General features: G+C 40.0%; 1 protein-coding gene across 1 annotated transcript in view; it reads left to right on the top strand.

Annotated features, from left to right (window-relative positions):
- Positions 1 to 13,186, top strand: part of EPHA4 (EPH receptor A4) — a 156,844-nt gene that overhangs the window by 60,396 nt on the left and 83,262 nt on the right. The window contains exon 4 of the mRNA XM_053597370.1: positions 10,085 to 10,240. Coding sequence (XP_053453345.1) covers positions 10,085 to 10,240 — 156 coding nt within the window. The remainder of the gene's footprint in view (positions 1 to 10,084; positions 10,241 to 13,186) is intronic.

Below are 13,186 nucleotides of genomic sequence, written 5' to 3'. Positions count from 1 at the left end.
AAGCCAGGTTACACTGATTGCAATTGTTAAGTAAACTCCCTCTTGCAATCATGTCTTGCCCCCATAAAGTGTGACACACACCAAGGCCTCACCCACCTCCCTCCTTCCCTCTTTCTGTTCCCCCCCCATAATCATAATTGTCATTAATTGTCCTCATATCAAAATTGAGTACATAGGATTCATGCTTCTCCATTCTTGTGATGCTTTACTAAGAATAATGTCTTCCACATCCATCCAGGTTAATACGAAGGATGTAAAGTCTCCATTTTTTTTAATGGCTGAATAGTATTCCATGGTATACATATACCACAGCTTGTTAATCCATTCCTGGGTTGGTGGGCATTTAGGCTGTTTCCACATTTTGGCGATTGTAAATTGAGCTGCAATAAACCGTCTAGTACAAGTGTCCTTATTTTTATAAAATTTTAATGAAATAAATTTTTGCCTGATGCTTATCTTGCCTATGGTTTTCTCAGTAAGCTGCAGATGCTATGAATTCAATCTTGGACTTTCTTTGTTAGGTTAATAACAGAGGAAATTGAAACAATAATAGATAAGTTATCGCATAGTGTTTTGGAAATTATATGGAGCCCTATTTAAAGACAAAACAAAAAACTGGAGAGTAAAGAAAAAAAAAGAACACGGGTTATTCTTGTCTTCATCTCATGCCCCCCGGCAACACCAGGCTGCACCCACAGCCAGTTACCCTTCCGGTGAGTAGCGAATGCCTGCCGCACACTGTGCTTCATTCTCACCTAGATTTTCTCAGGTAATCACCATGTCAGTGCTGCAGACGAAAAAAAAATTGAAGTTCAAAGTACTTAGTTTGTTCAAATTTACACACCTAATAAATGACAGGCTAAGAACCAAATTCATGTCTCTGTGTCACCAAACTGCAGTTCAGGCCTTTCCCGTTATGTGTCCTACTGCCCTTGCTATAAATTATGATGCAGTGTGAAAAGAAATCAGACAGCCAGTGTGAATGTTAATAGGAAATAACCAGTGATCTGTTTGTAGCTCATTTTTTGCCTTTGTTATTCTTTACTTACATCCTTGATGTTGTCAATTGTAAAGCGTCTCTATTCTAAATATCTTAACCTTTCTAAATGAATGTGTGGTGTGTTTCCTTATAAACTTAATTAAGATCACCAAAAAGGGAATATTTAAATTTTATCTGAACCTTTCTATCTCTGCCATCTCCCCTGAAGTCGTTTAAAAATAATACCTAACAGCTCGGCGCCCGTAGCACAGTGGTACAGCGCCAGCCACATACACTGAGGCTGGCGGGTTTGAACCCAGCCCAGGCCAGCTAAACAACAATGACAACTGCGACAAAAAATAGCCGGGCATTATGGCTGGGGACTATAGTCCCAGATACTTGGGAGGCTGAGGCAAGAGAATCACTTGAGTCCAAGAGTTTGAGGTTGCTGTGAGCTGTGACACAACAGCATTCTACTGAGGGTGACAAAGTGAGACTCTGTCTCAAAATAAATAAATAAATAAATAAATAAATAAGAAAAAGAAAAGAAAAGAAATTCTAAGGATACTAAAGACCAGCATCAGATCAGAGCCTTTAAAACAACATAATATACTTTTTTCCACGTTTCTCCAGAAAGTAAACCTTGATATGAATGGGGTAATCTTGAATTTCTAGTTTTGCAACTGTCTTTTGAAAAATAGTTTCTGCAACATAATTATTTAGTAATTTTCAGCATCCATCAGATTTTATCATCTGAACTTACACAAAAGAGAAGAGTGTTCTGCAACCAAGAAAATAAGAATTAATTGTGTCATTTAATAGTGATGAATTACAGTATCAAAAACAACAATAATCAGTTCACAATGTTGATAGCAGAGGGACAACTGCTTATTAAAGACAGTATTAGTTTAAGTAAGTTTTCTTTGAATTTTACAATGTAACCTCTAGCATAACTGAGTTCCGTGTGTAGGCCTTGTCTCTTTTCCTTTTTCTATTGGAACAGTACATTTCATTCAGAATATTCTACTCTAGTATCTGTTCTATAATGTTAGGGATACTACAAAGTACACTTACAGTGATTTGAACAATAATTTAAATTTTATAAGGGACCCATTTATTCTCTTTACGTCAAAAATGTCAGATTTCTCACACACACCCCAACTCCAAAACCAACTCCTCTTCTTCTAATAATAATTTGGCCCATGGAGGCTTCCACCTGTACTCTCATCACTTTGGGAGATGGAGGTAGGGGGAAGAGGGATTGCTTAAGGCCAGGAGTTTGAGACCAGCCTGAGCTACACAGCAAGACCTGGTCTCTGCAAAAAAGAGAAAAATTTGCTAGGTGCGGTGGTATACACCAGTAGTCCTAGCTACTTGGGAGGCTGAGGCAGAATCATCAACACTTAGGGGTTTAAGGTTTCAATGAGCTTTGATGATGCCACTGCATTTCTGCCTGGTTGAGACTAAGTGAGACCCTGTGTCATAAAAGGGGTGGGGGTGTGCTGTAGCATTTAGGTATTGGAAAAAGGATGAAATGGTTTGAGCCTATTTGAGATAAACTGCTCTTTGGTGTTTTTACTTTGAAATGGGTCACTTTACAGTAATGGTTCTCAAAGTGTGGTCCCTGGACCAACAGCATTGTCCTTAGGCTGAAATTTTATAAGCAATGCAAATTCTCAGGCCTCACCAGGAAATCATAAACTCAAATTGAGTCTCTGCATTTGATTTCTTAACAAGTCATTTGAGTCACTAGATGGATGCTAGAGTCATAGAAGAAAGGTGCTAGAATTTGAGAAGAAAGACTAGAAGCTGCTGAGATCAGAAGTTTGTCAATCTCTCTAAATTTGGAGTCAAGTCACCTTCAGTCTAAAGTGGTGTTTTTCAACCATTTTTATTTCACGGCACACTTGAAACTGTAGTTAAACATCCATGGCACACTTAAATTAGGTTCATCAAAAAAAAAAAAAAAAAAGAGTACAAAATCATTTACTGTGCTTTGAACTTCTTTTGAAAATAATTTAATTAATAAACTTTAAAATTTTCAAGGCACTGTAGGTTTAAAATCAGAGGTCTAAAGGCTCTGCTTCAGTTAACTATGACCCAAACTAGAATTTAGGCCACCCTCATAATGATCTGAAAGTCTGGTCACACCTTTTAAAGCTCTCAAACACTTTTTGTGTCTATGTCTTTATCCCATTGTGCAACTCATTTGCACAATGAGTTGAAATTGGGAATCAACCTATCTTGATAGGTAGAATGTTCTGGTATCATTTGTCTTTATTAACCATCTGTGCAAAGAATTTTGACTGCTGTCATAGTTGTTCCATGATCCTAGTGGCTCAGAAACCAAGACTCACTATCCCTCTCTTATTTCATAGATGAAAACAGTTTAAGCTTAAGATTTCCAGGAAAGAAAAACCCTAAAACAATGTAAACGTAAAGTCAATTATAATGTATAAGTGCAGAAATTTGAAGTGCCTAAAAGAAATTATCTCCACCCTCCCCCCCAAAAAATGGTACAGGATTATTACCCAACTCATGCTACATCATTTAATCAAGTAAAATAATCACTTTGAAAGTAATTTTATTTATACTTATACTGCGTCACGTCAGTTTTTCCAGGAAGAAAGTTGATAGAAAGTTTACTCATTTGCAGCAATGATAAGAAAATGCTCTTTATTAAAATCTGTCATTTAAAACTCAGGGACGCAGTGCAGAGTAGCCGAGATCAAGGAATTAAGCATTGCAGACTTGTTCCTGCCACACTTCAGGAGGGGTCTCTGGGCACCTCATTCATCTCAAAAATGACCCAGTGGTCAGCAAAGTATGGCCCCGGGCCACCAGTTTTTATATGATCTGAGAACTAAGAATGTTGTTTAAAGATGATATTTGCAATTGATTTGCTAGTTGTAAACACTTCCTGTGGATCTCTATTAAGTGAAATGTTAATCTCTCTTGTAAAAAAAAAAAAACACATTCTCCTTATCAGTAAATCTGTATTACAGAAAAGATAATTACTATTATATTTTGATTTCTGTCACCAAAGAAAATTATGAAAATTGTTCTCCCTCTTGGTCCACAAGTCCCTCATAATATCCTTGGTTTTCCTCTTGGTCTCTGGCTCTTCATAGAAATATTTACCAATCCCTGGCCAAGGTGATCTTTTATGGTTCCTTCAACAATCACATTTTTAATGATTCCCAACACACAGCAGTACAACTAGTTGTGGAATACGGATGATTTAGACAATATGGATTAGCCAGATTTTGGCTGCCATAGTTGCTATTTGAGAGTGGACTGGAATTATATGGCTCTAATAGCAGATCCCCATATTTCTATAGAAATTATTCATCTTCACCCTCTAGTTTGAAAAGAAAAAAAAAAGAAAAGGTCCGTAGCATATTAGTTCAAGAAATCCACATTGCCTGGGTTAAGGAATCCTCACTACCTTTGGCAAATCCTTCGCCTCTCTGCATCAGTTTTCCTATCTGTACTATGGGAATGTTGGTTAATGTTCTATTGGTTAGTGTTCACAGCTTCCCCAAAGATGGCCAGGACTCACACATTTTTACAAAAACTTCAAAGTAGCACCCTCTTTGACAGGTATTTCCTATTATTTTTCCTTACGTTGTTCATATAATAAATAGTCTAATGAGTGGACTAATTTGATAATGGCCATTAAGTGACTTTGCTATTTCTAAAATTGATTCCTAATACTGGATATTCTGTGTATCCAGTACACAAAAGGCAGTGTTCTCCATCAAACCTCTCTGGGAATGTGCATCTAATATCACAACCTTATCTTAAGGTTGTGATATTACCTTTTCCAAATATTTCTTGTGGACCAATTTGCATACATGGTTAAAATTCTTCCCCCCCCCCCCACCAGATAGTCACTGTCAGAATCTCAGTTTTGATCTTCAGGAGACTCCATATTAAAATGCAAATTTGTTAACTGGCAAGGTAATTTTATCTCTCCTCCCCCATTAATATCTGTTCGTTAGTACTTCAGCTCAAATTAGGTTTTTCAAATGTCAAGGAGTAAATGACATTCTTTGCGGTAGGCTCATTTAGGTTTTGGGCACAGGTCCTTGGGTGATTGTGATGCATCTGTCATTACTTTTTGCTTCCTGCCTTTGCAGGCGTGAATGTCCGTGAATACCAGGAGCACACACAGGACTTAATGCTCTGACTTCTAGAGTGGCGTTGTCACCCAAGCCACATAGGTCATCTTAAGCTTTTTAGTAGCCATATTGAAAAATGATTTTTTTAAAAGGTAAAATTAAATTTAACAATATAATTTATTTAACTCTATTCAAAATATTATTGCTTTCAGTATGTAATCAATGTAAAAATTATTAATGGGTTGTTCTACTTCTCTGGGTACTAAGTGTTGGGAGTCCATGTGTATTTTACCATAAGAGCTGGTCTCTATTGATCCGATACATTCTCAGCACTCAGTAGACACAAGTAGTGAGTAAATACTTCCATGCATTGTTCAGTTCTGGAGGGCCTTCAACTGGAGAGTGGAGCTGATGGAGGCAGTGACAGGCGGGCTGCAGCAGAGTAGGGCAAATGGAACTTGGGACCACATTTCTACCCCTTCATTATACAAGCCACATTTTTGCTGAAGGTCAGTCCTAACTGAGTGTAACTTAAAAGTATGCCTGTAAGAACTTTTAGAAGAACGTAAGGACTACAGTTAGATGTTTGACTGTCTCACTGAACTGTGTGACAGTTACTTTAAATCCTCAGTTTCTTCATCTGCAAAATGGGAATAATGATAGTTCCTCAAGTTCACAGAATTATTGTGATAACTGAATAAAATAATGTGTATGAATACATCAACGTTCAGTGGAGCTTGACATTGGCCATCATAATTGCTGTTATTAGCTATGGTTATGAGCTAAGTTAGCGGGAAAATCAACTATAAAGACAATTAGGTACTATCAATCCTTCTTTATTTCTTTTAAAAAATGACCACAACCATCAACATAGAATATTTTTTAAAGTATAATCAGCTCATTAAATTGAACACTATATCTTCATGTACCCACAGAATACACCAAAAAAATTCAGATGACACCATGTCACTTTTAAAAATCATTTTTGATTTTAACCAAAAGTAGTTACGTCCAAGTAGTCTACGAAGAAATTTTACTAAAGATTTTCTTAAAACTCAAACTTATTATGGTAGTGGGGGAGCCAATGAAAGAGGAGAGTTTTTCTTCCTCCTTCACTCCACATCCGGCACCTTCTTCTTTTATTTAAAGTCAGCAGAAAGAACCAATTAAGGCAAACTCAAGGAACTGAATGCAAAGTTTGCATTGCACGTGTGAACTCATCTTCTCACAATGGCATATTCAGAAGGCCAAGTAAGGAGCCCATTCCTCTGGTTCCTCATTTAGGGAAGTTTCCCTAGAAAGAGGGCAGGAGAAAGATGTGTCTGGAGCTTGCACTGTGGACTGTTCTCTAGACCGGCTTACCAAGTCATTAGTATTCAAAAATACAGTATAACAGTTCTCACTTAAAGGAGAATGATGGGAAATGCTAACATGTGTCAGTGCTTATAATGCCAAGTGCCTCTTTCACAGGGGTTTTGTGTAGAATGAAAGAGGTGGTGAACATTTTAAGACACACGTAAGTGGTGAATAAATGCAGAATGTGCTTCCACATTTATGCACTCAATGCCAGAAGGCGGCACACCACACAGAGCACACAAGTCTACGGAACCACCAATTTAGTAGGTCATTTTGGATGTAGGCGCAAAATGGCTGTGTGCATGAAAAGCCACTACTATATTTTGAGAGCGCCTTTCTAAGAATCCTGAAATATTAATAACATGGTCTTAATGTAGTTGAAGACAAAAGAATGTGTTAAGGGTAGCAAGGGCTGCCGAGAATAGCACGATGACAATTTTGTATTTTCTGCTTGTGCTTGTAAAAGCCAGAGGAAAGGAGAGTAAAAATAGCCTGGTTAAAGAACAGCAGTCTTCAATTTTCCAAATTGGTGTAAAATTCTGTTTCCCAAATGAACTCACATATATTTGTTTTTGGTAGCATATTAGGACTGCCTGTGGGGAAAAACAGAAAAAAATAAAAGTTTACAAATGCACTTTCCCTTAAATGTGCACAATATATAACCCCAATTTTGTTTTTATTATGTATTTCTTTATTTGAAACAGAGTCTACTTTGTTGCCCCCAGTAGGGTGCTGTGGAATCACAGCTCACAGCAACCTCAAACTCCCAGGCTCAAGTGATTCTCTTGCCTCAGCCTCCCAAGTAGCTGGGACTACAGGCACCTGCCACAATGCCGGGCTATTTTTAGAGACGAGGTCTCACTCTTGCTCAGGCTGCTCTCAAACCTGTGAGCTCAGGCAATCCGCCTGCCTTGGCCTCCCAGAGTGCTAGGATTACAGGCTTGAGCCACCACTCCCAGCAGCCCAATTTTGTACTTTAAAGTTAATTTAAAGAATTTAGGAGAAATTTGATTTTTGTGATCTATGAGTTTAATTTTTCATTTTTTTAAATTTTTTTATTAAATCATAGCTGTGTACATTGATATGATCATGGGGCATCATTCACTAGCTTTACAGACCAAGTTTCCCATATACCCTTGTAAGATGCACCGCTGGTGTAATCCCACAAATCCCCTTTCTTCTACCCACCTCCCCCCTCCCTCCCCTCCCTTTCCCCCTTCCCCCTATTCTTAGGTTGTAACTGGGTTATAGCTTTCATGTGAAAACCCTAAATTAGTTTCATAGTAGGGCTGAGTACATTGGGTACTTTTTCTTCCATTCTTGAGATACTTTACTAAGAAGAATATGTTCCAGCTCCATCCATGTAAACATGAAAGAGGTAAAGTCTCCATCTTTCTTTAAGGCTGCATAAGAGTTTAATTTTTTAGCTGAAATTAGTCTTATAAGAACAGAACTTGAGGAAACAGAGATGTGTTTTCTTTTTTTTTTTCTTACAAGCTTTGTGTGATCTTTTCACATTGCAATGATCAGTCATTGGCCAGTTTTTCATCACCAATCTCCGGCTCTCCTTGTGAGTTTTTAGATTTTGATGTTTGGTGCAGTCAAGAATTATCAGTAGTAACATGCAGAGTTTTGCCCCAACCATTCAGATGTGAAAAAATAAAAGCCATTTGTGCTTTCTTTGCAGTTTTAATGTGAGATACCACAGGTCATTTTTGTTAGTTACTACTGAGCGCCAGGTGAGACCCAGGGGGGTTTGTGGGTATTCAGAGCCAGGCCTGACCCGGGGGCTTCTTCAATTAAAATCAGAAACCCTAGGGCCATCTTAAGCATGACCAAAAAGCACCTTGCAAGTTGAACCTTATCTAATTATGCAATGTGTATAAACTTGAGACACATAAATCTCAGTCATCAGAGCAACTTGTTTTTCTAAGATGCTCCGGTCCAGTGAAAGACGAAAGCAAAAATAAGGGACAGATTGATCTCTGAACGCTTCTACTGTTGGCACTCCACACGTCATAAAGTCTTGGCTTGTTAAAAGGAAATTCCATAAACAACTTTAGTTAATAAGAGAGAAGTAACTGTGCCTTTCTGAGCTCCTGCTAAACTCCCTTTCCGTTTGCCATTACAAGAGCATGATTAAGAAAATGCCAACAGGATGTGCAAGTGGGAGGAACAGGCTCCGACTGGAAGCTGTACAGATGCTTGACGGACCAGGAGCAGCAAAGGGATTGTGGCCAAGTCTCCACAGAGAATCAGTCAGTTTTGTGAATCTCTTCTTATCTGCTCATTTCACTGATAGCTGCAGGCTTGCTAGCAAGGTTGATTTGTTTTGGTGGCCAGGCCCATAAAAAATGCCTGATAGGTCCTTCCCCAGATGGTGTTCCTGACTATGTACACACATCCTAAGGATAGGATTTAAATGGGGGGAGAACTGACAGTGAGTCATGCTGCAAAGACTGCGGGGAACTGTCACATTTTCTTTGAACCTCTGGTGTCATGGAATAACTTTATTTTAATGGCCTTGTCTCTGGGAGTAATACTGATGGTGCTGGTTAACTTTTATTTCATGTTGGGAGCTGAGCATGAAGAGCATAGAAGAAGAAAAAACGGGGGAGCAAGGCCCTCGTCATTATTTTTTATTATGAGTTTTCACCAAATTAGTGAGTTTTTCCACATTAGTACAAGTAGTCCTCAGTGTCAGTAAGATGTTTATGAAGATGAAGTCATGGAAAGCGGGTCAGGTGCACGCAGAACTATATGGCCCATGTTCCTGGCCCTGGCCCCTGGGGAGGGGTGTGTATTGCCTGCGAGGGGTGCTGAAAAAATGGAGAGGGGGGAAACCAGGAGTGTTTCATTAACTCGAAAATAAGCGCAAAGTATTTGCTGCTCAAAAAAAAAAAAAAAAAAAAAAAACAATTCTAGCATATTTTTATGACTGTACTCTGAATCTGTGACCTGTGCCTTACAAACTCTTGTCTTTTACACTTGGTTGCTCTTGTCGGTCTTTCCATTGGGTTCTTTCTATAGCTATAATTAGGAAATAATCACCAACCAATTTTTGTTAGCACTTGGATGCACTTGCAACTGGTTAAAGACCACACTCTCAACTTCTGTCGCATGTGGCTAAGTATATACAGGCTTTGAGGGCAGAGCACTTGGGGTCAAAGCTAGTTTCTGACACTCACCAGATACAAGGTCTTGTGCTGATAATTAACTGCCCGAAGTTGAAATTCTTCAGTTCTAAGGTAAAGATAATGCCTACAGAAAAGGAGTGCTGTAAGGACTAAGTAACCAGGTGCTGTAAAAGGGACTGGCTGGTAGAAAGGTGTTCAATAAACTTTAGCTGTGATTTTACTTGATACCACCAGTTTCAAGAAAATTTCTGCCATAGGGTTCCATGTCACCTGACCAGGAATGTTAATGACCCTGAAAGAGTGACTATAATCAGTTAATGTTTTTGTTACTTTTGTTACTTTACTTGCATCTCAAGCCACATAATTGCTAATGTTTAGCAAAAACAGAAAAAAAATCTTTCTTCTGATTTAAGGAGGTTGCTTCAGATTTTGCTCTGCTGTATTCTCAGAGTGGTTTATGTTTGTTTGTTTTTTCTCCTTCCCTGCAGCTTGCAAAATTGGATATTACAAGGCTCTCTCCACAGATGCCACCTGTGCCAAGTGCCCACCCCACAGCTACTCTGTCTGGGAAGGAGCCACCTCGTGCACCTGTGACCGAGGCTTTTTCAGGGCTGACAATGATGCGGCCTCCATGCCCTGCACCCGTGAGTTGCGTGCTTGTCTCCTCTCTGCTATGCCAACAGCTTTCATTACCACCTGGGGGGCACTGCCGGGTCTTCTCCTGGGATAATCATGCAGGGGGAAATTAGATAAACATGCATCCTTTCTCGGTCCTAGCAGGGGAATTGCTGATATAAAGAAAGGATCATTGTCTTTGCTTCTGGTTGCCTTCAAAATGCACCGCTGCCAACCGACTACTTGGTGGAGAAGAGATTGAGTGTTCAAAGGTTGTCTGACTGTAATTAGAGCTCAGATCGGAATTTATAAATGGATTTACCATCACATGAGGGCTCAGGGAAGCTTGACAACTGCAGGAGAGGCAGGTAGACGGCAGGGTTGGGAATGTGGTTTCCATCTGTGAAGAGGAAGCTCCGTGTGCACGGAGATCATCCCTCTCACCTCTTCCATCTTTCCTCATAATTTTGTATTCATAACACCCAGGCCTGGATCCTAATAAATGCTGGTTTCAGGATAGGCACTTAATAAGTGCTGGGTTATTGAATGAATGAGGCTGGCAAGCTTGGTATGAAGTGGGGGTTTACAGGAGGATTCCAGAAATCTCTTCTCATACTTCATGTAGACAATATTCCTGGGTCTTACTGTTCCTTTCATGTATACCATGGGAGTCTTAGACCTTGCAATGGCCATGATTTTGCCCAGAACAGGGAGCTATGGGCCCAGGCAATTCATCAGCACATTCCCATTAGGTGAGGCTTTGTTTGGTGGTGCAGCCTAGTGGCATTGTGCAGAGACCTTCAACTGGTTTGTTTGTTTCCCAGCCCACCACTGAGCAATTGAGTGTTGAGTGACTATTTAGCATTTTTTCTTTTCTTTTCTTTTTTTTTTTTTTTTTTTGAGACAGTCTCACTGTGTCACCCTCAGTAGAGTGCCATGGCATCACAGCTCATAGCAACTCCAACTCTTGGGCTTAAACCATTCTCTTCCCTTAGCCTCCCAAGTAGCTGGGACTACTGGCACCCACCACAGTGCCTGGCTACTTTTTTGTTGCAGTTGTCATTGTTGTTTACCAGGCCCAGGATGGGTTCCAACCGACCAGCCTTGGTGCATGTGGCCAGCACTGTAACCACTGTGCTACAGGCACTGAGCCACTATTTAGCATTTTAAATCTTAGTTTTCTGACTTGCAGAATGGAATTAATAATAGTACCTCCCTTAAGGCTGTTGCTAGTCAACAGACTCCAGTGGTTACATGCTATGTAAAATGCATATGATGATGCCTGGTACTTGACACACATATTTCAGCTTCTACTCTTATTATGACTATTATTATTTTCTTTCCTAACTAGTACAAACAAACTGGCCTGGAGCTAACGTCACTACAAATAGAAGTTTTCTTCTGGTTTTTGAAGAGTCAGGGCTGCTATGAGGCCATTTCCTAGTGCAATCCAGTGTCACCTTAAAAAGGAATTGGGGAGACAGGTCCATTCCAAATCTGTACTGAAATTGCCATAACCTCCAAAGTTTCTTTTATAGCAAGAAACAATAATAATAATGATAATTTTGTAATTATAACCAGTAATATATTAGGCACTTTCAATAAACTGTGTCCCATGGTTCATATCACAGTAAGTCTGTAAGGCAGGTACTATCTGCCCTTTATAGGCCAAGGGACATGAAGCTCCGAGGTGCTCAGGGACACACCCAAGGCAACACCCCACCTTGGACAGAGCTGTACAACCTGAAAATTCACCTGGTTTTTACTACTGGGAGGTTCTTTGCCTACTCTGCTAAGTCAAGCAGGAACATCCACGGTTAAGGAGAATCCCAGGGCCAGCCTTAGTTGGAAACAGGAGCAGACAGGGCTTCTTTTTTTTCCATTCCTCCCATCAACTAATTACTTTCTCAGGATGGTCACTTTGATTTGAAAAAGTCCCAATGCTTTTTCTTCCAGGTTTAAATGATTTTATTCTGTGTTCCATTTTCTGTGATTAGTTTAATAATAAACTCCCCATCTCTAGCCATACCTACTACCAACAGCTCTCCATTTGTGGGAATTTAGGGCACAGTGGCAAACTCAAGGGGGAGGATTTGGGGCTGGCATTTTGAGTATCGCCCTCTGCACCATGCAGCTCACCACCTCCTTTACATGCAGACAAAACCTTCTCTAGATTATAATTTGTTTGTGTTATAAATGTCATGAAATTTATCTTCAATGACAATAGGGCCTGGGGCTCTTTCTCCCAAGTATTTTTCAGTCTTGTAATTCCGACCTGTTGTCTAGCCTTCTAGGGAGGAGACAGTGTGCCAATAACCTCATTACTGAACTTTTTATTTTTTAATTTTTGTAGAGACTGACTCTCACTCTGTCGCCCTGAGTAGAGTGCCACACCGTCATAGCTCAGAACAACCTCAGACTCCTGGGCTCAGCAATCCTGCTTCAGCCTCCCAAGTTGCTGGGACTACAGGCTCCAACCACTATGCCCAGCTACTTCTCTTTTTAGTAGAGATGGGATGTCACTCTTGCCCAGGCTGGTCTTGAATTCCTGAGCTCAAGCAATACACCCTCCTTAACCTCCCAGAGTGTTAGGATTATAGGCTTGAGCCACCTCGCCCGGCTAAGATGGTCAGATGCCTGTTAGCCATCTATGTAATAAGATTGTAGTGGTCGAGCCCTTTTTTACTCCTATAAATGGTAGCTTTTTTTTTTTTTTTGAGGCAGAGTCTCATTTGCTCACCCTGGGTAGAGTGCCATAGCAACATAGCTCATAGCAATCTCAAACTCTTGGGTTCAAGTGATCTTTTTGCCTCAGCCTCCCGAGTATCTGGGAATACAGGCACCTGCCACAATCTGCCCAATTATTTTTTAGAGCAGGGGTCTCACTCTTGCTCAGGCTATTCTCAAACTGAACTTGTGAGCTCAGGCAGTCTACTTGCCTCAGCCTCCCTAATGCTGGAATTACAGGTGTGAGC

This window comes from Nycticebus coucang, chromosome 7 (genome assembly GCF_027406575.1).
Source record: "Nycticebus coucang isolate mNycCou1 chromosome 7, mNycCou1.pri, whole genome shotgun sequence".
Taxonomy (NCBI): Eukaryota; Metazoa; Chordata; class Mammalia; order Primates; family Lorisidae; genus Nycticebus; species Nycticebus coucang.
This window is presented reverse-complemented; position numbering and strand designations above follow the sequence as displayed.